Source organism: Cydia fagiglandana, chromosome 10 (assembly GCF_963556715.1).
Source record: "Cydia fagiglandana chromosome 10, ilCydFagi1.1, whole genome shotgun sequence".
Classification (NCBI taxonomy): domain Eukaryota; kingdom Metazoa; phylum Arthropoda; class Insecta; order Lepidoptera; family Tortricidae; genus Cydia; species Cydia fagiglandana.
Genome location: NC_085941.1, coordinates 13,023,379 through 13,050,249, shown reverse-complemented (window position 1 = coordinate 13,050,249; position 26,871 = coordinate 13,023,379). Strand labels below are relative to the sequence as shown.

Here is a 26,871-nt window from a genome sequence, read left to right as displayed (position 1 = left end):
TAAGTCACTACTTATCTTGAATGTGTAATCGAAATTGTTATCAACGGCGGCAATGGTACTATTTAAGTCGCAGCATATAATTATACTTCATGATAACTGATCAACAGGCTATCAGTTACAATTACTAAGTGCACAGGTCAGTCGTGTAAAATAAATATAAAATGACAAAAGGACAGGAACAATTGAAGATATTTCTTCAAAATATCGCAAAAAAAGAGAATTATCTACTCAGTAAAATCGACATCAAACCGGTCTCTTCTGGAGGAGCCAACTACACCACAGATTTATACCTGGCCACAATTTCAGAACTTCTAAAACCGGATATAAATATTTTTGCCAAAGCCGCCAATTTGAATGAGGACGCAAGAAAAAACAATGACTTCCTAACCAGGGTATACGAAACAGAAGCAATTTTTTACTCAGAACTGGCCGTAAACTTCGAAAGACTTTACAATAAGTGCCAAGTCCCTGTAGAAGACAGGTTGTATATACCCAAATATTACGGGCACTTATTAGTCCCTTACGAGGAACTTCTAGTTCTGGAAAATCTCGAAGCAAAAGGATATAAGAGTTATGATAGAATGAAGACTTTTGATTGGGAGTATGCATCAACAGCTGTCACGCAGTTGGCTAAATTTCATGCTCTTGGACTAGCATTGCGTGATGAAAATCCTCATGAGTTTACAAGAATAGTCGACAATTTCAAATTTGATTTTTCCGAGAGCGAAGAGATGATGAACATATTTTTAAAACCGACGCTTGAGAATGGATGTGAAGGCTTAAAGGCTGATCATAAGGAACGACTGCTAAAGTTTTTCGCCTCGACGGAGAATATAGCGATGCTGATGACCGTGATGAAGAAAGACGAAAAATTCTTGATTCATGGAGATTATAGACCAAGCAATTTGATGCACAGGCGCCGCAACGGAAAGCTGGAGGTAATCCCTCTAGACTACCAAACCCTGAGGAGTGGAAATCCAGTAGCTGACCTGATGCATTTCGTCTTCTCTGGCTCTGATGAGGAGTTCCGGCGTTTCCACTACCAGAGGCTTATGGACCACTATTTCACGCAGCTGACCTCGGCGTTGCAGCAGCTTAATGTGGATGTGGAGAAGATGTATCCTAGGGAAACCTTTGATGCAGACCTAATTGAGATGAGACCCCTAGGTCTGTTCCTGGGTATAATGATGGCGGGAATGGTAACAGTGGCCCCAGACGAAGCGCCCAAGCTGGATGGAGACATATCCAACATGGTGATCAAACCGAACCAGCTCGCTGTGGAACGCATACATGGGATCGTTAAAGACTTCGTTCAATGGGGAGTTTTATAAAGAGTGCTTAATGAATTTAATGAGGATTTAAAGCATAAAAAAGTTGAATTTAAATGATTTCCGTCATTCATGATGCAAATAAATGGATGGTCCTTGTATTTTCTGTGTTTCTCCCTTTTCGTTTATATTTGCGTCAAGTATAAGTGGGCATAGAAAAATCAAGCTACTGCAAGATATTTATACCGTGTATGATTTGCGCCCGGTACCTACATCCGTCACGATCTGTAACGTGAGGTTTTTTACTTGTGAGCTATTTACATATATCTGATTTTAATTTTTGAGGTGCGCGTTGTTATAAGGGGCAAATTGATTTTAGAAGTGTACGAACTTTGAAAATATTTATTGGCTAAGATCTGTAAGCATCCGGTTACAATGTTAACATTAATAAATAAGTAAGCAAGTTTTAGACAAAAGAGATCAAAATATAAAACTGCGTTTTTTATTCTATCGAGGCAAATTAAATCGTGTATCGTGTATAAAGAGCAAAAGTTGTCTTTCAAGTAACATAATAAGAACAAACCATCTAATTTATTGCAGTTTTTTCGCGAAATGAAGTTAATATTTCCAACCCCTATTTTACCTTTCTTTGAACGCATTCCACCTTAAGGAGCAAATGATTAGGTTTCTTTGGCAAGAAATAAATTTACTATAAGGCTCAGCTAATGACAAAAAATATGGCTTGTGAGTATGAAATAGTTTTTCATAGCCCAGTAAACTAACTTACAAAGCATTCGTTTTGTAAATAGATACAATGATACCAAAAAACAAATTGCTTGAAAATGCCAGAAAATACTTTATAGGATTAAGTCTACATTTTGAATATCAGATTAATTTTGAAACATAAATTGATATTTGAAAATTAGGATTTTATTTTGTAAACTAGCCTCGTGTAGCCGAGGCTCAAATCGAACCGGCATCTTCAGCATACGCGGCTAACGTCCTGGCCACTAGTCCTTTGTTTAATCCTCGTGCTTTGAAACCCTCGCCGCGTTCGAGATTCCATTTTTCAATTTTTGAATCTTTCGCTTGCTCGGAATGCTCGCGTATCAATATTGGCACGTGCGGTTAAACAACAACTTTGCCCCCCCTAAAACAAATAACTATTTATATTTGATTCGTAGTTATTTTTAAAATATTTGATGTAGGTAATTTTAATACAAATGAGTTAATGGAGCATTATATATAAATGAAACATGCAACATTTAATATACACGGCTACGTCTAGGGAGTTATAGTATAGGAGCTTCGCGCGCTTCGTTTCATTCGCTTTTCTACGTAAGTAGATGAAATTACAGAGAACTCCCGAGAGACCCGGCCTTGGGCACGAGATTTCCGCTTCCGAGATTTTCCATGATCTTTTATGAATTATGAAAGATAAATCTAGGTAAGTGCAACATAACTCTAATAATATAAATATTACGCTTAATAAGTTAATATAAGGCCTGATTCGAATTCAATCTGCCAAATTGAAAACCCTATTAATGGTACTGAAGCTAGCTGAATCAAGATTTGTTTTTCCATAATTTATTGAAAATTTGTTTAAAAATTGTTATTTATAAGTAAATTCATCATTTTCCATTTCTTCCCGCTCCTGTCGTTAGTTTTGTTGTATGCCCTCCATCATACATCCGACAGTGTTTTTTGACAGTTTCTTAGTTTGAGTCCTATCAAGAACAATGTTTATTTTGAAATATTATATTGCATATAGTTTTTGTTGTTTTAACGAACTAATTCCTTGGACACTCCACTCCATACCGTTCAATAGGTCAATACTGTGTCCTGGTCAGGACTTTGTTGAATCAAGTTTTTTGGTCCGATTTCGAGGGTACTGGCTTAAGCATGCTGATTGCCTCATAAACATCGTGGATCATCTCCAAATATTATCAAAGTAATATTGGAAATCCGCATTATTAAACTAAAGCTGCGAACCGTTTCTTTTAGTGATGTTGGTGTCGATTTCTCTGTCGAAAAGTAACCAATGCCCGGTAACTGACACCACATCGACGAAATTCCTGATACGCCAGATATTTGAAGATATGTCTAGATCCTCATTGTTTCATGGATATTGCAATGAAATTACCTTTCAGTATTGGTATAATATTAGGTAACAGGTTATGTTGGAAATTAGTTATGTGCAAGTTTCTTCCATACTTATCAAGCTTTTGACAGCAATTTGGCGCCTAATTAAAAAGACGGCGGCGTTTATTTGATTTTTTTGATCATCTTAGAATTGATAAAAAAAAAATTTTTTGGTATAATAATTTTGTGATTCTGATAATTATAATGTCGTAGTGTATATATAAAGTAAGCTAGAAAATATCCAAGAAAAATCACTCTGAATTTGTCAAATTTGTTTCGAATCAGGCCTTACTTACTTACCTTAGTATTCCTTAACACAAATCATAAAGGCACGCTTATACGAAACACTTTAACCAAAACAACTCTTAACATCAACCAATCCGTACATAAGCAAAAAGCTGTACTTACCTACAGTCACCACATGGGATTGTCATTAAGAGTTCTTGCTAAACTGGAAATTTTGTAGCGTAAATAGTGGACAACCAAATTAGCTAGGACCCAAAATAGTGTAATAATCGCGGAGTGTCATAGTCCGTAGTAGCTGTTGTTAATATAAAGACCGTAAAACACCCACTGATCAGGATTTTAGCATATATTCTGCTTATTTTGGCAAGTATGTGTGAAAAAAGATTTTATAAATACGGCCTTATAATGCGAAGTAATCGGACAGAAATTATTACCATAGCTAGCTACACTTAGAAAATAGTCATCAAAACACATTATATGCAAATTGTTCGTTGTTATAGCGAGAATACAGCGTAATTGACCATTTACATAGTTGCGACCGCCGATCAGGTGTTTCGTATGCAAATGTTGTACCTAGCTACTGTGAGGGCAGTTTAGCCACCTGAGTCCTATTTTATAAGATATTAGCTACAGTTTCTGAACTTTTATCCGACAGTATTAATTAGATTTACACAGAATAACTAATCTAGTTTCAATTATATGCCTTTGGCTGTTTTTGAACTAATACTTAATGTCCAAGGGTGCCGAGAGTAGAACAAATTATAATTAATTTTATGGACATTAAGTTCACATCACAAACCGAAAAATTATTTCATTTCAATGACAACTAAAGGACTCTCCCCGCTCTTACCAAAAATATACCGAAAGCTTTTATAAACTTGATATAAATTCACGAAGTTTAATTTCAGTTCGCTTAGAAAATCTAGTGAACTACGCAATTCACGGTTTCTCTATAAATAATGTGACACGAATTTTGCAACGGTCATAATTTCATAAACCAGGAAATGTGACTCTTCCGAATTTCTGATAATTTCTGAACACTTTTTGAACTGCCAACAAAACTAAGAGTCGTACATCATGCTACCTATGTAAGGTATTGTCTTGTAATAGTTTAACATTCCCACTTCAAACAATTTTTACCGCAACGTTATCGTTGCCTGCTAATACCGATAATACGAGTATTCCTGAAAATGGCACATCACTACGTCTAGCGCTACAGAAAACTACCTGCCAACTATATTTTATTGACATATTTTTACGCGCAGACAATTATGACGCTGTCTCAGAGTTGAGGCGATATATATTACCGAGGGTATTAATTACAGGGACCGGCCATTAACGTCACTTTTATTGCACACATATCATTCGCACAATTACGCAACCGGTCGCTCCTTATTAAAAGTTAAAAAAGTGGGTACTCGCCTATATTTCAGCCATATGCCAAAGAATGGAAGTGTGTTAATATATTTCGGTATTTTTGTCACTTACAACAAATGCCGCAGGAAACCAGAAATATTTATAACAAAATATTTATAAAAAAAAAACAAAATTAAATATTTTTTCCTTAAATAAAACAGAAAATCTCAAAATGATTCTGTATTAAAATTCACTTTACGAAAACTGTTATAATATTACGAAAATCTTCAAACAATTCTAATTATTACGTATGTATTGTGATTATCCCTAAATATTTTTGGGAATACTTGTGTGGTTCCGGTTATCAGGTTTACTGAAAATATCGGGCGTAAAACGTTCAAACCACGTGTGATAAATTTTTGATAGGACTTCATGAATATGTCCTCATCCTCATCCATGCCCTAACAGAGTACTAACCTACCTTATAATGTTTTAATACCATCCTATGTAAAATTGAGCATGGACGCAATAAAGATATTATGAATTATATGTTTACCTAATTAATTTGTTCTAGGCATCGAGAAACATCGAAGCCGATCAATGAAAGTCAGTTTCCGTACAAATTAAATGCAGTAAATTAAATAGGTAAGTAACTAGTTATTAAATGTTACCAACATCGACATTTACCGATGTCTTATTTCGATGTAACTCATTTAATTGGGGGCGTATTTTACAAAAAACAGTCATTATCAGGGTCGGTTAATTGACAGTTCGGAATTCAATTAAATTGGTCCGTGTGTAATTTTAGCAACAAATAAAATGTTTATTATGGAATCACCGTCAGTCTCTCAGTCTGCCTGAAGTCGGGACATTTTGAAACGTTTTTATTACCACTAATTTCGGTGTTTGGCTTTTTATTACGTGTTCCGCTGAGAGCCTTTTAAAGTACACGATGACATTTAATTTGGCTGCCACCAGAGACAAGGTATAATAAAATTATTATGAAGATCGCTATTCATACAAAGTTGTGTTCTTCATCATTAGTAGATAGCGAAACTTTGTTTAGGTGTCAGGTCAGGCTTTACCATATAGTTCTGTAAAAAATCTGAAACTTTAATTATATACCATTATTTTAATACAATATCAACCTTATAGGTACCTATAATACGCTAATTCTCTAGCAAAAGTCAAAGAAGTAAAGTACCTACCGCAAAGAATATGAGTAGGTACGTACGTACATATCTACCTATAAAAAGATTAGAGACCTCGCTAAATGGCACTATTTTCAATATTTGATAATGAGCAATGAGATTTTGTACAGAAATCGACAGTTTTTATTATTTACTAGTCTTTAATGCTATTTTAAATTTGACATACCGCGCCATTCAAATAAGGTATTGCATGTTTTGGCTAAAAGTATGCAACATAAAAAATACATTTGAATTTTCGGATTCCCGGAAAGAGATTTTTTGAAAACTGCAACGTATTTAATAACTCGGCTACTTTGTATAAATAGCCTTACATTTTTTTTTTGCAGAAATGCATGCAATTTTGCATTGAAGACAAGAAGCGCATTTAAACAATCATGACAAAACTTTAACAAATATTGACAATAACGATATTTTTAGGCTTACAAAAACATTAATTCAACTAAAATGCCTAAGATTCTGTACGGCAATATTACAGATAAGTATTTAGCGGTAGTTAAAGAACATAGAGCCAGCCTTCATAATATTATTTTCTACCATGGACTGCCTACGTAAATAATCTTGCCGATACACAAGACATAAGTTACAGAGTTTAGTTTAGGGAAAGATAAAAGAAAACTTTGCTTTGTTTTGTTTTGCTCTAAAAATATATTTCACCGTGAAACCGCAGAAAGACTAAAATTACTTGTAAAAGTGACATTAATGTGTGGTCAAATGGCACTGTTAATTAACTAAATAGTTTAAACAGTTGACGTTTGAATGGGGTACAAATTATAACGGGGACATTAAAATGTATTAATGAACCGTTATATTTGAAACGGTTAGGGGTAACTAATGGGCGTGGAAGGGAACCGACAGGTTTAGAGCCCATAGACAAAATAAAAATAGGAGTGAAACTGACTTTAGCGGCCATTATTTCAATTTCATTCAGTCCTTTTCCTTAACTTAGCGTTTGGTTACCAGATCTGTGAAAGCGTTAGATGTGTTTTTAAGAAGATAGCTCTTATTTAACTTTGTAACCTAAAGGCGAAACTAGCCCTCGTAAGGATTACCTAATTTATACAAATTTCGCACGACGTTTTCCTTCACCGAGTTCTTTATTTTCTTTTTATTTTGGTAGACACAATCGTACTCGTCAAATTATATTCAGAGTTTCTGAGATACTCATTACGAGTGAGGATTCAAACGCAAGTCCCGTCCGCCGCCTAAAACCACTCAATTTAACTGGACATGCTTACATATGATTTTATTTTTGTGTTGAGGATGACTGAGTTTTGCGATAACGTCCTTGTAATAGTCAAAGTAATTACAAGGTTAGCACTCGACAGTAAAAGCCCACAAATGGGTGCTAAACTTGCCACGGTAATACGGTAAGCGCTTCAAGTGTTGTAAAAAGCAGAAAATCTTCTATTTGCTGTAGTTATAAATCAAAGAAATTACGCTAAGTTTAATATCAATCTAAAAGATGCCGTCCTCCGTTACGTCCATCAAAGACGTAAATGTTACAAAAAAACTGATTTAATGATAGTAGTCAATCATAATATTTTAAATGCAATCTATAGTTTATATTATTTATATTATCTAGGTATAGTTTGTAAAAAAGAACACTCATCACTCATAACTCATAAATGTTCTAACAGATCACTACGTCGCAATTAGGTTCAAGCGATCTTCAAGATGGATGTTTAGCCCGTATTGCCTTTATATGAGTGATTTATGGAAGTGAAAATGAAAAATTCTACGGCTAAATTGGTTGTTCCTGTGAGTTACAAAACCGAAAAGTAGCAGCAAATTGTTTGAGGAAAAGATGGATAATATCCTGTCTTTTTCGTGTGTGTTATTATAAACCGGGGATACAATAAAATATGTTTTTTTTAATGTAACTTGATGTTTCTAAAAATATTATATTTGACTGCATAGGTACGCTTGTGTTATAACCCGCGCGTTATTTAAATCTTTGCTTACTCAGAACTTCTGTTGAAAGATGAACAAAATATTTATCACCAATCTATTTCTTCGTAGCTAAAATAGAGAGCAAGTTTCTTAGAAAGGGATTTATGTAAATACATTTTTCGCTGGCGAGGATTGGAAGAGCTAAGATCGAGCTAATATTTTTAGACAGCATATTATTCATTAATTATACTTATACAGACAATATTTTGAATTCTGGGCAGCTTTACAGTTTACACGTATCAATAAGTATACCTAATGATATTGATAGTTTTTTTTTTGACAGTAGTAACATTTTTATTTTTATGAAAATAATAGTTAAACGGCATTTAATCATCAAAAATGTTAATATAAAAAAATGATGATAGTTTTTTTTAATGTATTGAGAAATAAACAGTCATTCATTAACATTTATCAATAGATTAAGCAGCAGTAAATAGACCTATAGTTTCCTTAAAGTATAAATAATGGATTACAAGTAAAATATAACCTCAGTTGGTATGTAACAATATAAAATCGCTATATTTTTTAATAAAAACAAGTTGAATGCTTCGATAAATGCCATGTCTTCGGTATAAAATCGAGTGTCACTTGTCATTTATTGCAAATGATGGGATGTATGCGTTAACGCATGCATCTGGGTCGGCTCCGCTGCCCATTATAATCTGAATGCATGCATGAGATGCATTAAAAAAAGATAAGCTTTATAAAAGTTGTGCTTGTATAAAAAAGTCTGAAATGTACAATATTATAATTACCTGTAAATACGAGTAATTGTGGTCCAATTGGTCAAAGTTCTATTTTTAAATAAAGACATAAATTTAAAGTTGGCACGAAATAAGTGATAAGTGATGTATTTTATTTAAATGTTACAAAAACAGTGTAAATACGTAATCCCACACATATATAATTTTTAAGCAAAAATATTCATAATAACTAAAGCAGTAAAAAGTCATACAGAATTTACCTGACCAAATTACATATTTTTGTCGAGGCCTTACAACAAAAACCTAATAATCTACTTAAATTCTGTTACAGGTAAAAAAACTTACATAGTATCTTGGTAAGTATGTAGATATTAAACAAAAAACTTTAACAAGACTTCTAAATGAACACCATCCTTTTAGTTAGTAGTTTCTACTGTTAATTATTTTTGATTTTTGCAAAGTTATAGAACAGATAAGTCTATACCAGCAATAAAATCAAATAATACATAAACAATCGCGTAATAAACATACAAAATAAGGCACTCCTTTTGTTTTTTGAAGTCTGCTGGTAAAGAATTGTTAGTAAAAAAGGGGTAGGTATGATTAAATTTCCGCAGTAAGTAAAAAATAAATCCGACTAGCTCGGAAATGGAGTACCGCCGGAATCTCCGCCATCAATCTTAAAGCTCTTGAACGTCCAAAGTTTGACGCCACTTCATTACTCTTCCGTACATTATGCTTTACTATGAAATGAAATAAGTAACATGCTTACACGATTGTAATTATGTTCAAGCGAAATGTCTTCATATTTATCAGGGATATGAGTGAATTGCAAAAAATTGTACATAAAATCTATTTTTTCTCTCCGTAGACTAAAATAACATTTCATACTATGGAATGTTATTTTATTTTCATACTATTAAATGTCATTTTAGTCTACCGAATAAATAAATAGACTTTAGTTAAGCACCTGTAATAAGTCTAAAGTTAATTGATTACATTGTGTTACCACAATGTACCGGGACTAAACTGAAAGAACGCTGTGCTTTTATATATATATCAGAACAAAATGCATACGAAAATACATCACTTCATTGAATCAAGTGTTTTATCAAAGGGAAAGCAGTGAACACGGCATGCGTCAACTTCTTTTTTTGCGTGTCGCATATATATTCCGAGTTTATAATCTGCCAGATAAAAATGCACACGCGAGCAATTTATTCGGCGAGTGGCCGCCGTTATTGAGGATTCACGCATTGGATGATGATATTTATTTTGATGTTTTTGTGTCGTTCACAATTAACTTATTAAAACGTTATTGGCGTTGTTTCAATAAGGGACATCTAGGGAATTAAAAAAAACTATTTAGAGACAAACTTGGAATCTTTGATAGGATAATATTTAACGGATATTATTAAAATAATGGTGAATGAGTAAAGCTTGTCAAACAGATCAAAGAAGATTGGACATACTGGTACTTTGTTTTTACTAAAATAGTGTGGCAAACTTTTCGTCGACAGTTTAGTTAGAGTTTAATACAAAGTCCTACTCTATTATATAATACATATATTAAATGAAGTGAACTTATAGCTACTCTTACTAAACGAGCAACAGCTATTAAATTTAATGTCATTTATGATCGCTATAACCCGCTTGATCCATTCATAGATCTTGACAAGAATTGGAAACTTGCGAATTTCAGAGTTCCACGGTATTTTCAATACCAAATTCAACGGAAATTATTCCGAAAGTCTAAGGGATTTGGGTTTTATCGTTAACGATAAAATATAGCGCTGTTCTGATACCAAATCTATAAAACTTAAGACGAGCTATGCTCAGACCAAGTTTTTGCTTTTTAAATTTGATTTCCTGTGAGTTTTATTTTAACGTGCAGAATAAGTATTCGGCAATCAACGCTAGTTGAAGAGTAGAACTAGCGATATTAAAATACCTAAATGTAATAGTAGTTAAGCGGGTAGGTAAGAGGGTAAAAAAAATCTCCCCACTCTCTTTCTCCCTTAACAATAAGGTAGGTAGTATTTAGATAATTTTTAAATATCACCTAGGCAGCTGGGTCGCAGTATCTTGTGCTGTTGATAACGTGAACGGCGTAATGTGAACTATAAAGTATCCTGAACTTTTAAAATTTTCCTATATTGTATAAGAGCTGCTTACACAATGTGTATGTATGTTACGGACCTGTCGAAAATTTTAATTTATGACCCATTTTGTACCTTGTCACAGTGACAATAGTATGAGGTGTCTAGCGACTTTTACGAAATGGGTCTTAATACTTTCGACCGTACAACTACAACCACAAAATTATTAACCTCTCCAATGTCTTATTAATCCATGCCGTGGCTTTATTTCGATTTATTCGAAACAAAAGACGACGGGCATGACCAGGACCACTTTTTCAATTCACAGCATGCAATAATGATTGCGTATAAAATTTATTTTGCTGTAATGACACAGATTATTTATTGTTATGTGCAAGTTTGTCATAAAGAGTCAGGGGATGAGTTATTTTTTATTGCATGTCGGCACTGCCACCATTCCCGATGTAATGGATTCGAAGTGGGGTATTCCCAGGTGATTTTCTTCGTTTACTGGGGCTTATTTCAGAACGGAAAATCTTATAATATGAGTGATTTGACTTTAAAAAGCAACTTCTATAGAATCATCCGCGAGTTCAAGTTATAAAAACTACTTAATATAAATCGACTATTAAATAACGGTACTGGTAAAGTAACAAATAAGTCGTGATCCTTACTATTTAACGGTACCGTTCGGATTCGAACTACACTTGATTATTGCTGCAAAAAATATAGTGCCTCAACACTACTGTCGACTGAATTGCTACCGCAAATCAACATCAATTTTGACATTTGCAGCACCTTGGTCGCGCCGCATTACTGCCGCAGTAATGCTCAGTTGCTGGTGTATCCTAAGTCAATCTTCTCTAAAGAATTTAGCTTCAATTTATCTTCAAAACTGAAGTTTTGTTAATATTTCTATTTTAACTACTAGTCGTAGCACAATTTGTATAGTTCGGTTACATTCCTATACGTTTCCTATAGGGTCAATCTTGTAGTAACTTAGTAGTATAGTATAGGTTGGTCTTATATACCTCCTAGTAGATTACCCCCAGGTCCTTAAATTTATATTACATATTTGTGAGCTGAGAATAACCTCGCACGAACTTCAGTGATCGTATCAATGCAACGCGTGGTATGTTGAGTTTGTTTTATCTTTATCGCCGTGTCGGTAACATCGCAGTTAATGCTCCGTTGCCCTAAACAGGAGGTGGAGTGAAGGAAAGCGTCACATTTCACCGTAGTTTCCTTGAGATAAGTGCTTATCTCATTTATTTGTCAATTCAAGAATATTTTGGTCTTTTTGAACTACTTTGTCGGTAAATTCGCGTTAAGGCTCCATTACCCTAAACAGAAGGTAAAGGAACGCGTCACATTTCACGGTAGTTTCTTTGAGACTATGCGTATCTTATTTGTCAATTTGATAATATTTTTGGTCATTCTGATTAATTTGTCGGTAAATTCGCGTTGATGCTACATTGCCCTCAGCAGGAGGTAAAGGAACGCGTCACATTTCACGGTAGGTTCTTTGAGATAACTGCGTATCTCATTTATTTGTCAATTTCTGACCCCTCTGTTGGTAATATCGCAGTTAATGTTACATTTCATTTCCCTAAACAGGATGTAGAGGTACCAGTTTCTTTAAGGAGGCAACTGGACATATAATTTATTCACCAGTTCAAGAGTGTTTTTGGTGTTTCTGATTTTAATGGCTTGCTATAAATTACAGTTCAGGTAGCGATTGCAACGTTTTTGGTAGATTGTGGGATATCGCATTGTATATTTTTCTTCCATGTTACCGAGGCGCCTTTTCGAGAACTAAAAGTGGTGTGGTTACATTTAACTACACGTGACTATAGTTAATGACCCCATGTTACACCTAGAGCCAACGCACAAGATCCCTAGTTTTTTGTTGAAATCGCCATTCGTTGTGGTGGTTTAAATAAATCAATATCGGTATATTGCCTTTCTGTAAATTATGAAAATTATTTTTTCAGAGTGACGTAATTGACTACTCATACATACTACATATTCCTACGATTTATTTACGGTTGCAAATAAATCTCTTACGAGTCCAACTCTTCAATAAATGAAAAAAACCTTTCATAAAATTTCAAACAATGTTTCTAACATTCGGTCACAATGGCAAAAACCACTCAAACTTATTCTAAGTGAGGATAATACTGTAGTAAGTTACAAAATATCGTAGTTGTAACATCATTAATCGGCTAAATAAAAGCCAACAATTGTACAACTTTAGCCCTTAATGCGCTGTTTCAAAAAAAAAACTTTCCCGTGTTTTCAATTTTTTTGCCGTTCACAAAAAAGTTTTCACGAAAAGAGCATCAAATGGAAGTTATGTGTCTCCGTTTGGCCGGGACCCAGAGGACAGTACGTGATCTGAAATGCCCGGAATTGCCTATTCATGCTTTTCCCACATATGCCTAACTTTGCACTAGTTTACAAAAAAGTTTTGAGTAGCCTTTGAACGGTTTGGCTCGCGCCTTTTTGTTGACGACGAATCCGTTTGCCATCACTTACCCGCTGGATCGAGCTTATATCAGATGACTCGCGTATACCACGCATATAACTGCTTTTTACTCAAATAAATATATATTACGTGTGTGAGAATATGAAGTAAGTTGATTCCACACAACCGGCGGTATCGAGAATGAATTTCAACAAAATTTGAGTTCCAGGGATATATTGATAACACTGAAAACTGCAAGCGTAGGTATGTCCACTATTTTCATTAATTGGCATAATGGTGGTCACGTCAAAATCTTTCATAGGTACATTATGTACTGATAAGGTGAATAGAGTCTCAGCTTAATAGGTATCTACTCTATAAGTATTAGAACGCCTATTTATTCTGAGATCCACATTTACTAGTCCGTAATACTGAATCTATTACGGTAATCTATGGTTTGCAACTAATAGAAAATTCAACATACGTATTCCCAGCAGTTTTCGTATGAGGTTTTCTTTTAGCTCGATTTAAATATATGCGTTGAATATGATCGTATGTAAATGTAGGATTCAAATTCCCAGATGAAGTACATGCTTTGCCGTTTCCGTTTTCGTGTGTGAAACACGAGGGAGTTAAATTGTGTTAGGGTTGAAAATAAAAGGTGTGCGGATAAAAACCATTCACTGTTACATAAGGCTCAGGAAAGTTTGGAAGCAATAAGGCATAATATAAAAATGGTAGTGCAACAAAAGGATCCTTTAGAAAAACTGTAGGTATTTCAGAACTAGATACTTTTACCCGACTATACAAAGCGTTATGATTTTAAAAGAGAAGGGTTAGTATATCCTATGTATGAAGGTGTTTGGAACGCATGATGCGTTTCTTTGAGGTGGGTGTTTTTAGTAACTATGACAGAGATGACTTTTTACGAAAATACCTGTTATTTTTTGTTCGGTTAGAAAATCAGTGGTAGAAGAAGAAACAGTTAGTTAAGTAGGTACATACTTTCATCAGCCGTACACGCAGAAATGCCTGAAGTAGCCCAGATATTTCCGTTAAAATGAAACATTCCGGCCGTCCAGCGGCTAATTGTATCCATCCACTTAAAACAAGATCTTAGGGCAAATGTCGCTTACGACTTTATTTAAAAATCTTTAATATAAATGCGGGCTTTTTAGACGTAAGCGACAACAGTTTTACGGTTTATTTTTTAAAGAAAGAGGCAATTTAGCAAGACTTCGTAGCAGCGGTAACAAAGCTAATTATCTCTCCCGTAATAGTGCATTTCTCGTCGCTTGTCACCGCCATCTTTCAACTGCCACGACGACAGATTTTTTGTTGTCCTTTATTGTTTTAAAAGGGTAACCATTCATGTATTTTTAACTATATATGTCAAAACAGTAACACAATACTAACTTTAGAAAGTGAGATTTTCTCACGTTGTCTACTGAAAGAATATTGAAAAAAGGTTAAATCATTCAAGTAGTAGGCACTCGTTTTTTCTTTGAACTCAAGTGTCACTTAATACAGGGTGACTTTGGAAACGTGATCAAAAATTACAAGACGTAAAAAAGAATATTAAAAACTGTTCAGATAAGTTATTTAAGTTTTCGAGAACGGTTAATTATTACCTATAAATTGTTTTCCAAATTGCTAATATTTAAGGTTAGATCGGGATATCGGGAATTCCTCATATAATATTTTTTGTGAAGAATTTTTTAAGTAGTATTTTTTTTACAGTTTGAGTAAATCTCTTAAATTTTCTTATAAATAACGTCAACAGATTTTTTTATTTATTAATTTCGAGTTTAATTCATAACTGGAAATAGGATTGGAACTGTGTAGGATTCAATCTACAAGGATATTTGCGCTATATTCTTTTAAATAAAATATGTACTTATTGTGGTATTTTATACTCTATGACCGTTAATATTTGTTTTACAAGGGGGCAAATTTGTTGTTTAACCGCTCGTGCTAATATTGATACCCGAGTAAGCAAAAGATTCCAGAATTGAACCACGAGCGTAGCGAGTGATTCGAAAAATGGAATCTTGAGCGTTGCAAGGGTTTCAAAGCACGAGGGTTAAACAAAATTTTCCCCCGAGTGAAACACAACATTTTTCACCACACCAACCCGAAGCAAATATTAAATGTAAAATATCAAACAAAATCAAACCAAATCAAATCCAAATGAATGTTATTACATATTTATCATCCAAAATCATCATTTAAAAGTCAATTCTACCAGCAAACATAAGAAAACAACTCAAAATTTGCATTTAATTACTTTGCCTCACATGTGAATAAAATGCAACTTTGCTATCAGTTTCTGAAGTGCAAAGTAAGCCTTTCCAAGCTGGTGTGGTGAAAATAACACTTCGTTATTCTAATTAAACTGATTGCACGCTTGTCTTTAATAGACGGTGCCCACATGAGCCAAACAGAAACTAGTTTCACTATTTGGTACTCGAGTTATTTCCGTTTATACATCAAATCTCATAAATTTGCAATGTCGGCTATCGAATGATAACAAATTGCCAATAACGGTGTATAATACTATATTTTTTCCCACGGATCCGGATGTTTTGACGAATTTTTTAGCTTGGGCCTGGTAAACAATAACAATTATATCGGGTTTTATGTAATTCGGGAAGTGTGGTTTTAATTAGCAAAAGTATACCGACTTTTATTGCCGCATAATTCAATATTATATTTGAATTATGGTCTAAATAAACAGCTTTTATAACGTATAAAGTGCGTAACAGTAACTAAATATTGACAATATGCTCAAACCCCTAACGTTAATTTTCGTCAACTTTTTAAATAAGTTTGAGTTACGTATTAGTGCTAGTTATGTGCGTATGTACAAAACTCGATTGTATTGTATATAATATATATATAGGTAAATCCTTGATTTATCAGATACGTCTATCTGACTGCGTCCAGTCAATATGTAGATACAGTGTATAGGTAAGTATTAACTGGTCGGTTTGGGCTTGCAATATAAGATTAAGATATTCTGATGTGTTCTCAATACGAATGCGAATATCGACGAGACGTACCTACTTTAAAGATTACATGTATCGTCGAAAATTATTAGTTCCTTAATTGGTAGTGGTATACGACTTGCGACGGTAAACGAGCCAATATACAAATGATTTATATGTACGCATTTTGTGATTTGTATATGTTACTTAAAATGAGCAATGAGGACGATAAGTATTCTTTTATATTAATGCAGCACACCTAAAATCTCCTCTCATTCGCGCTCTAAAATTTCTAAACGCGCTTCTGTCATGGGCTCCTGAATGTGATTTGTTCGCAAGTCGATGGGCAAGTGTATGTAGTATCTGCCTGAGGTACTGCGAGGCGATGGATGGTAGTGGTATTTTATAAAACTGTTTGTAAAGTGTTGTGTACCGTAGCGTATAAGTAAACTCTAAATTGTTACAGTGATTTGGTTTATACTGTCAGACTGTATAAAATTTTGTTTGAATAAAATAAAAATAAAAAAAATAAAATTAATTAAAAAAACCAAGGCTGTAGTTACTAGGGAATGCAAATCGGTTATTATTTGTATGGAAATAATCGGTTTTTAACCGAAATCGCGGTTATTTCCATACAAAAAATAACCGATTTGCATTCCTTAGTAGTAACTTTTAAAAACTGGCCAAGTGCAAGTCGGACTCACGCACGAAGGGTTCCGTAGCATTACGCAAAAAACGGCAAAAAACCGCTTAAATATCTTCTCTGTTTCCGCTACCCAAAGGTTGTCTGGAAGAGATCGCTCTTTAGCGATAAGACCGCCTGTTGTCTGCCTCTACATTTAATCAATTGCACTTTTCTTTTGTATCTTTTTAATGAGGTGTGCCAATAAAGAGTATTCTATCTATCTATCTAAATATTTATTTTATTCTGTTTTGAGTATTTGTTGTTATAGCGGCAACAAAAATATTTATCATCTGTGAAAATTTCAATTATAGCTATCATGGTTCATGAGTATGAGATACAGCCTGTTGACAGACAGACAGACGAACATACAGACGGACAGAGGAGTCTTAGTAATAGAGTCCCTTTGGGTACGGAATTCTAAAAACCTCATTTATGAAGTTGATATTAGGTTAGGTTTATGTTTGTCAGTTTGTATTGTTTTGGCCGACAGTCAATTTGTACGCTACATTATTAGAAATTATTCGAAGAGATTTTGCGCTTGTTGGGCGAACTAATTTGGTGAAGTTTTTTTATCCCATCCAGTTGTATTTCAAAAGAACATGTATAAGTAAAGTTCAACATTGGCCTACACAAAATAACGGCTAATTTGTACTGGAAAGGTTCAGTTGTAGAAATACTAATGACCTTTACCTACAATTAAGATTGGTACGCGCTCGGTTAACTTTCCAAGAGTTAATTTCTCGACATGGGTATAAAGGGGCACGTATAAATCGGACTTATTATTTAGGCCTCATTGCCCAAACTGAATTTGACTTGAAATACAAGGTGCAACCGATTTTGGGGCTATAATTTAAAGGATTAATTAAATTACAGTTTTTTACTCCCGACTCCCGACGCAAAAAGAGGGTTTAACCGCTATGTTGTGTGTCTGTCTGAAACACCGTAGCTCATAAACAGGTAAACCGATTTGGATGCGTTTTTTTTATTTGCAAGCAAGTTTTCTAGCACTGATCACACTTGATTTATCAAAATCGGTTCATCTATCCATTTCATTGCGCTGGTTTTTTTTTTTAAACATTGGTTTTTTTAATTATAATATTAATTTATCTATTACATTCATGACGCGGACCAAAAATTGTTTCCTGATTATGATTGTTCCTGGGTCTAAAAATTACTTCAATGGGCGTACATAGTTTATGATATATATTTTTAAATTTTTATACGTTGCAGAATAAAAATATGTGGTCCTGTCTAGTAGTAAACTGTATGGTAAATTGGCGCATGACATATATGGCCATGCAGAGGATGGCAGCATCAATACGTTATTGTTTTCGCACATTACTTACTAGTTTGTATGAAGCATTTAACTGTAAAAAGCAAATAACCTTTATGTTTATCTCTTCTATGAATTACTTGATTCAGTACTTAATTAATATAAATATACAAAATAGGTTTATGTCGAAATGAACGTACGGTATACATACTTCGGAATAATTTATATCAATAGGTATTTATGAAAATTAGCTCCAAATCAAATCAGATCCTTCTCAAGGTTTGTAGAGTTCTGCTTATGTATAACTTTTTTTTCGGTACCTAATAGCTAGGTAGTTACATTTCTTGTTGACTTTATAAAATTGAAAATGTATGTTTTATTTAACAAATATTTATGCGATAAACGTTTATAAATAGATTGGGCATGAATCCAGTAAGGTAAGTAAGTAAATACTGCTTTACTGCATATTAAGTTTTCAATTTAAGCCGCATTAATTAATAGCTCCTTGAACAACTTAACAAGGGGTGACATTTATGGCACTGCATAAATATTAATATAAGTATATTTCAATATTGTTTTTACGATACGTTACGTTATCAATGTCCTGTAAAAAATTTAAAATTCTATTTAAGTTCAGGATCAGGACACATTTAAATTTTTGTGCACTGTCCAAAATTTCACCCTGTATAAGTTGTGTTTTTTAAGTGTACCTAAAGAGTCCTCAGACTGATCAACCTATGAAGAGGCAAAAAACGCCGCAAGGGCTTACTTAGGGCCGGTGACTAATAGTAAGACCAGCATACGACAAAATAGGTGAAGTGAACGGCAAGTCTCCAAACACGTGCTCGGTCGTGATTCTATACGAGACACGACCGGGCCATGGCCATATGTGAACTTACACAATAACACTTTTCACGTTAAAATAACACTTGGGTTCAAAATTGGGGGTTTCAATTAGTTTGAAGTTAGTTCGGAAAGTTCGAATCCGCGCGGTGCAAGCGAGCGCGCGACCGTTTTGACTTCGTGTGGAGCTTACACTGATTTTTTGTTGGAGGCATCGCCGCGCGGCTTGCTCGGTGCTCCACATTCGACCGGTGTAGACCTTGTGTTCTAATCGCTCGGCGAGCGCAAGCGAACCACTTTAGCTAGCCTTTAACCCCTTGAAAACTGCGCCTAATCTAAGAGCGGATTTAAACTAGTTCTTTTGAGCATGGGACTTGCTTAGCGTTTGAAATGACACGTATCCCTGAGTGCCAAACGACCAACATAAGCGTACTTCACGATCTGCAGTAACTATAATGTAATTAGAGATCATAAGTAAACTGGTGCAGTGATAGTTCGCTCATCGGTAATAACAGTACACCCGACTATTATCCGACTTGATATCATGTATTAACTTTATATGAAACACTTGACGCCTAGGTAACTACTACAATCAACTGTATAGCCGTACTTACATACGTGTTACGTTGGTGTTGCGATTTGGCAACGTATTGCCAATATTAGAGCTTATTGGTAATATTGGTTCTGATATACTTTCTTGTTTTTTGTAGTTCATAGAGCGTTGCCATGCATAATATTTTGGAACTGTTTTTAAGGTGAGGTATGCCCGGGGAAAATTTTCAGATTCTGTCAAATTACCCCATTTCACACACAAGCACGCGTCACGCACACTACCTCACTTTACCGGGACAGGTCAGTGACCCATCCTGTTTTTTTTAAGATGCAAATGAGAGTATTTTGAGTTTCGTCTTAACCACTAGCCTCCTTTGAGGAAGAGAAACTCTAAAAAAGTTCCATTGAAAGAAGGAAGACAAAACAATATATTTTATCTTGCTCTCCTTGTCTGTTCATGTCACATGTGACGTACTTAAATGTAAATTAACTAAATAATCGAATTCATTAGATACTCGAACTATATAAACCGAATAAATACAGAAGTCGTCAAATGAAAAACGTTATTTAGGTACTACTCTAATCAATAGGGCTTTCGATAAGGCACAAATCAATTCAATGACAATTTCATTAAAATCATATGTGTATTCCGATGATGTTATTATTATATAACTTACCTTAGCTTAGCTTCAGTTTGTATATATTTAGTTATACTACCTAGCTACTAAGAAAAAATTGCATGCTTCTTCAAGTGAAATGTAGGGGAGAGCGGGAACAAAAGTAACTGCGGGTGGAAAGTAACTATTGCTCTGTAGGTTTATCTAATAGACAAAATACCACTCCGCTGCTATTAAGTGATAGACAGTGGTGCCCCCTTCACTCAGTCAGCGCATTCAGTCGAAACGGTCGTCACGTGCTTATTAGGTTGTGTGAGAGGACGCAACGTGATTTTTCGAATCTAAAGTACGTTTTTTGACTTTTAGTTATTTGATGTTTATGTTGTATTAAAATTCATACATTTTCTGAATATTTGCATATCCCCTAGAGTGGCATTGTCTGGCTCCCAGTCTCTATGGTGGCGGGGAGCCGGGGACGGACAGTCATAACAAGCCGTTGAATGGCGGCGCCTCAGATTTAACGGTGGCTTGAGGTTGAGTGGCGCGGCCAATTTAGAAAAATATACGTCTAGTGGCGTGGCCTCCATGGGTGGTCATCGCGAATTTGGCGTGTGTTAGAAATATGACCATTTCTTTAAAAATATGTATGAATGATATTAATTATGTATCATTGCATTCAGCATAAAATGGCTTATTTGATTGTATACCAATGAATTTCATTATATTTATGTGAATTATGCTGGACTTGATCAAATCTCATAATACCAATTTTTTTTTCTTTCATGTATAAAAATACGTATAATTAGGAAATAAAACAATTGATTGTAGAAAAAGCAGCCTTTATGACAAAACATTACATTTAACACGATTCACACAGTTTATTTCACTTTTTATCACTGCGTATTCCATTTGTATACCTCTGTAAGGACAATGTTTTTAGCAAATAAATTTCTGGTTTCTAAATGTTCGCGGCTCGAGAGTCGGGTTCCGTAACTCAAAAAGAAAAAACGGAACCCTTATAGGATCACTCGTGCGTCTGTCTATCCGTTTGTCACAGCCAATTTGCTCCAAAACTACTGGACCAATTAAGTTGAAATTTGGTATACATATGGAAGTCTGCTACCCAAAGACGGACATGTAATATATAAACAAATAAATTTTAAGTATAGGCGGCTATTTTAAGGGGAATATGAGTAAATTAGAAAACCAAGTTTTGCAAACCATATCGTGTTACATAATAAAAGGGCTTATTTTGAGGATCTATATATTTTTTTTATAATTTTATATGAAACAGTTTAAAAGTTATTTAAGAAAATAGGCAAAAAATGACCGTCCCCCCCTCCCTCTTGTCTCCGATAAAATTGGGTCTAAAATTTTGAAAAAAAATACACAACCTTCTACCTCTAGATGACAGGAAAACCTATTAGAAATCTAGAGTCCAGCGTGAGTCGGACTTAAGAAAAAAAACGCGGTTGGGCTGTTTTAGGGACACAGCCGCAATTGTTTACGTGAAACTGAAACGTGGTGCGGACAGCTAGTGCGAAGGTCGATGGCCAAGCTCTGCGTTGGGCCGAAGGCCTGAAGCATCCGAGAGAGGTGCACCTCCACGCAAGGTCGAAGCATGAGCTTTAGGAGGTTAGTGCTCAAACAGAACAAATAATTGGTTTAAGTACGAGTAGCTAAGTGAGAAGGCTGAACTGCCGTATATCGCGACCATCGAATTTCGCAAATTGCGGGGATTTTTCTTTTACACCAATGAAACCGTAGGTAATTAGAGTGACAGAGAGAAATGCCAGCAATTTGCGAACTTCGATTGCCGCGGTTATAGCCCTGTTATCTTGAATTAACAGAGATACGCCTAACAATGAAAAAAAATGTAGGCACTATGCTTAACATAATACTTGAACAAAAAAAAATGGGTAACTAACTATCCTAAGATAGCCAGCCGTGTGTGGACGAATTGAATAAATACTTGAATGTACTTAAGAACTTCGCTTTGCTCGCTCGTTCAAAAATGTGTGCAGTACTGAACCCTTGGGACGCGATTTCGACTCACACTTGACCGGTTTTTATTTTGATTTGATATGTCATATTATATTAAATTACAGCCCACTGTGTCTTGTTACTTTTGACCCACAACGTGTTACTTTCTGCACGCCAACGGGGTCATTAGTAACAAAAGACGATTTTTTTAAAACAAAATACACAATTATAATGTTAGTCAAGACGTTAATGTACAGAACATGCACTGACGTTATATACGAGTATGACTACATTAAACTCATCAAAATAATAATGGTTAACCAGAAACTAAGGTCAAAGTACATAGTGTTACGTTTCTCCCCGCTCTACCCTACGCATCCAAAATTACTGTCCACCTATGTTCATCACTATATTTTTTGCAAATAAATATATCGTTATCTTTATCAATAAATAAAGTCCTGGCAGGGTGGAAATTTCATTTTGGCGGATTCTTTCTCTCTGCATCTGACTGTACCTACAGCTATTACGGCATTTTTTTGGTAAACTTACGGTTATATGTTCAGACTCTGAATCTCTATAGTTAATATTTAAGATATATGGACATATCGGTATCGGCATATTTAAGATATATGGTCCTTGAACTACGTCCAAAGAGAGGTATGGGAATGGGAACTGAGAATGACATCTCGCTTTGTGTGGTAGGGCACAGCACAGCGGATGTCATTCCAGATCTAGAGCAGAGCTCAACCTTACAGAAATCTGCAGCCAAATAACACTAGCACTAGACCCTACTCATAGTGTCCTTCCTGCCGGTGAGTATGGTTGCCAGTTATCAACGAGGGGTGCGGAGTGTTAGACTCGGCAACGCGCATGGAGTTGCAGGCATCCAAAGGCTACGAAGATTGCTTATCATCAGACGGGCCGTATGCTTGTTTGTCATCGACGAGGTATAAAATTAAATATGCACAGAATATCATTGAACGAAAAACTTTGTTTTATTTTATAGTAAATTAGTATAACACTCGATACATAGGCAATCACAAACCAGGCACCGCAGTGGTTTTGGGCTGTAAGCCTCGTAGGCCAGTATGTATAATGTATATCTCGGCCTCACAAGCCGCAAAAACTCGCTGAGGCTAGACCATAGCCGTTTATTTATTCTTGATTTCATGAAGGTTTGCAGAACAGCACGTAACCGCATTATACATCTATCTTAGACGGACCTCACAGCAACAAAATAGGTGTACCACTGCACGATTTTCAAGTAGTACACGAAATATTTACATAATGTTCCGTATTAATAGGTAATATTTGAAGATCAAAAGTTCTCTAACATAAATACAAGATCACAACATTGTCATCACAGTTCATTGACGTTGACGTACAAAAGTACGTCAAATAGGTATGCAATATTAATACCAGCATAATGAAAATTAATTCCAATCAATAAGTATGAGTCTTCAAACTTTTTTCATTCTAAGCCGGGTTTCAAGGAGCAAATTACTTAAATGATATTGGAATCGTATTGTTTTAAGATAGTTTACTGCGTTTTTCAACCATTATGCCCCAACAAATCAAATCTAAGATGAGACTCGAGCTCCATGTGATGATAATTATTTACCCTGATTTTTTAAATACTATTTGTCTACTGGTATACTTTTTCGTATATGTATATGACTTAATGTCGAAATAAATGCCAAAATCAACTGTCATTTTAATTAAATTCGCGATACGTGTGCTTTGATCCAAGCCCAGCGGGCATCTGATCAAAGAAGTTGCGTGCACGGAACCGCTAATATCATATTTTCGAACTTATTTAGTGAATGTGAAATTAAAAAAAAAAGTAATCCTGGTAGTCGTTCAAGCATACAATTGCGCGTACATAGAAGCAGTTTTCATATTTCTATCTTTTGTGCACAAATTGTTATGAATCTTTAAAGTCCGTTTTAGACCTATGTTCGTGATTGTTTTCTATCGAGCAAAAGTCAAAAACTTAGGATTCTAATCACTCCACTCACTAGAAAAAGCCCTCAAGTTTGCTAATTGAATGTATGGCAGCCGTATTGTGATCCAAAAAAGAGCTACGGCTTTTAAAAAACTCCGTTTTCTGAACTCACTGCACCTTAAATAAAAAGTTCCTTGACCTTCAATAGTTAACGTAGGATTTGGATAATAGTGAAATATCCTTAATAAAATAAAATAGTTGCTGAAAGTCACTGGAAGTCTAATTTTAAGTGTTATGAACTTATGAAAAAGGACTTGGTTAGAATGTAAAAATATCTTACATACACATATAACCGTAGGTAGGTACTTCATTAGCATGTAAATTATATTTCAGAAGCACTTATTTTATTTTCGTTTTTGTGGACACCGGAATATGCATAGGAACGTTGCATAATTATGTACTACAACGTATTACACATTCAAAGTTTTAAAAACTACAATTTAGAAATCTCGTCTTAAAATGTAAGAAGGTACAGTCCGACAAGAAATTATAGAAATCAATTGAAGGCGCCATTTCCGGCACTTCCTACGTAAGTAACTGTCACATTTGGACGGTTATTTTTAGTTACATTTTATTAAATTCTACTTCTACTACTTTATGTCGCAATATAATCTATGTTCTTTTGTTTATTTTATTAGGTACTTACCTAGTTACAATTATATAATGTATATAATTGTAACTTATATAAGTTTAATGAGTTTATTTATATTTCTCCATTTATTTTAATTTGACTCCCTAATCATATGACAAATACGACGCCGAGCGCGCGTTAAAGATAAATTAAAATATTGATGCTGTCATTAATCAGTAGCCAGTAGCATTTTTATAATTAAGTAGGTGTATCTTTAAAGAAATTATTTCCCTGAAGCTCAGAAGAAATAAACATTCCATTTGTTAAACTCATCTTAAATGATATAGAAACTGCAAGATAAGCAGTAAAGAAAAAAAACCGGCTAAGTGCGAGTCGGACTCGCGCACGAAGTGTTCCGTTTCCGTATCATAACGCAAAAAACGGCATAAAAATTAAGTTTGTTGTGACCTTCGACGACATGAGCGAAAATAGATTTCTAAAAAACTTCCTTCCTTCGCTGGCCGGTCTACTAAAATTGAATAAACTAAACATAAAAATATTAAATTAAATTAAAAACTAAGCTCTAACAACTTTACTCCCCAACTATTTTTTGCTTATTATTTTTATATCAATTTTTTTGTTTTTGTTTTTAAAAAATGTTTTGACGAATAATGTTTTTTCAAACCGCTGTCAGTTTAAGAAATCTATCTTTGAATATTACTTTATGGCGTCTTCGAAGAAATCTAAAATTATTTCAATCTGGTTATGGAAGAAGAGAAAGAAAATATTAGTTCTAATTTTCAAAAAAGTAATGTTTCTTTTCCCGCTTGATAATATTTATTTTACGTTGTTTTACATTTGCACAAGGAAAACCTTGGTCAGGAGAAAATCAGGAGACAGGCCATAATTTATACCATAGGCCTTCAAGTGGTCTGGGCTTGATATCCATTATTACATTATTTTATCTATGATTAATGCTCAAGATTAGCTTTATCAGCATTTAGACCTAGATTTATTTTGGGAAATCTTTATAGGGCTGAAAGCAATTTAGGTAAAAGTGATGGAGACTATTAACGTCTTCGAGTGGCTGATTTTGAAATAAAAATAGACTTAAATTCACTTCTACTACCAACTACCAACATCTTGAAAGGACTTTAGAAAAATATTATATTTTAGGCATTCACCTCATGTATTATGCTCTTTTCACGTTCCGATCTTAAAATATTAAAAAGGAACGTACCCTACTTGGCATCATCAGAATCAGAAGTTTCAAACTTTATTAGCGTTGAGTTGAAAAAAAAAAGCTTAAAGTTTTGGACACCTTGCATGAATATAATGCGTGGACTTAGAAATGACAAACATGTCGTCAACGACGGTATCAGGCTGTCAGATAAGTATAGGAAAGCATACTTATTTACGTTTATGTTTACGTATTTATAGAATACATAATTAGCGCCGCGTTTCTTGCTCAATTTATAAACTCCCTATTCATCGTCTAATTTGTTAATTGGCTCCTCTAATTGTAACCGGATAACACCAAACGTCATTCATTCCGTAAATAGACTCACTGACAGACGGACGCTCTTACAATTTCAAAGGTAAATAATTAATTTAGACATCCGTTGATGACAATTTTCACTTGTTTTGTAAACATCTAAAATTAAACGAAATAACCAAGACAACATTGTTACAGAATTACTTTTGCTGACGTGCATATGTCACTGAATAACAATCTGATAAGTGATCCTATTCGACTCGTCATGTCTATATTTACACTTATACTTACATCTTCTATGTAGCCATGTAAGCCATGTCATGTCACCTGTCATTTTGTTTTGTACGCTAGGCCCCAATACAAAATCAATGACAACAGTTTGAAAAAAAAAAACATATGTGTTATTTCTTATTTTGG

At 34.6% G+C, this 26,871-nt stretch overlaps 2 protein-coding genes across 3 annotated transcripts in view; one reads left to right on the top strand and one right to left on the bottom strand.

The window, feature by feature from the left end:
• LOC134667913 (monocarboxylate transporter 10-like) overlaps positions 1-26,871 on the bottom strand; it is a 159,680-nt gene that overhangs the window by 51,602 nt on the left and 81,207 nt on the right. The window contains exon 1 of one of the 2 annotated variants that reach the window (XM_063525329.1): positions 19,288-19,644. The exons of the other annotated variant lie outside the window; for it this stretch is intronic. The gene's annotated coding sequence lies outside the window, so the exon portion shown is untranslated. Of the gene's footprint in view, positions 1-19,287; positions 19,645-26,871 lie in introns of those variants that run through there. 2 annotated transcript variants of the gene reach the window in all.
• LOC134668231 (uncharacterized) lies at positions 136-1,417 on the top strand. Its single transcript, XM_063525729.1, has one exon. The coding sequence runs from the start codon at positions 162-164 to the stop codon at positions 1,329-1,331; it is 1,170 nt and encodes a 389-aa protein (XP_063381799.1). The 5' UTR covers positions 136-161; the 3' UTR covers positions 1,332-1,417.

Bases quoted from the DNA above. Each gene is read 5' to 3' on its own strand.
- LOC134668231 (XM_063525729.1), top strand. From the start codon at position 162: ATGACAAAAGGACAGGAACAATTGAAGATATTTCTTCAAAATATCGCA.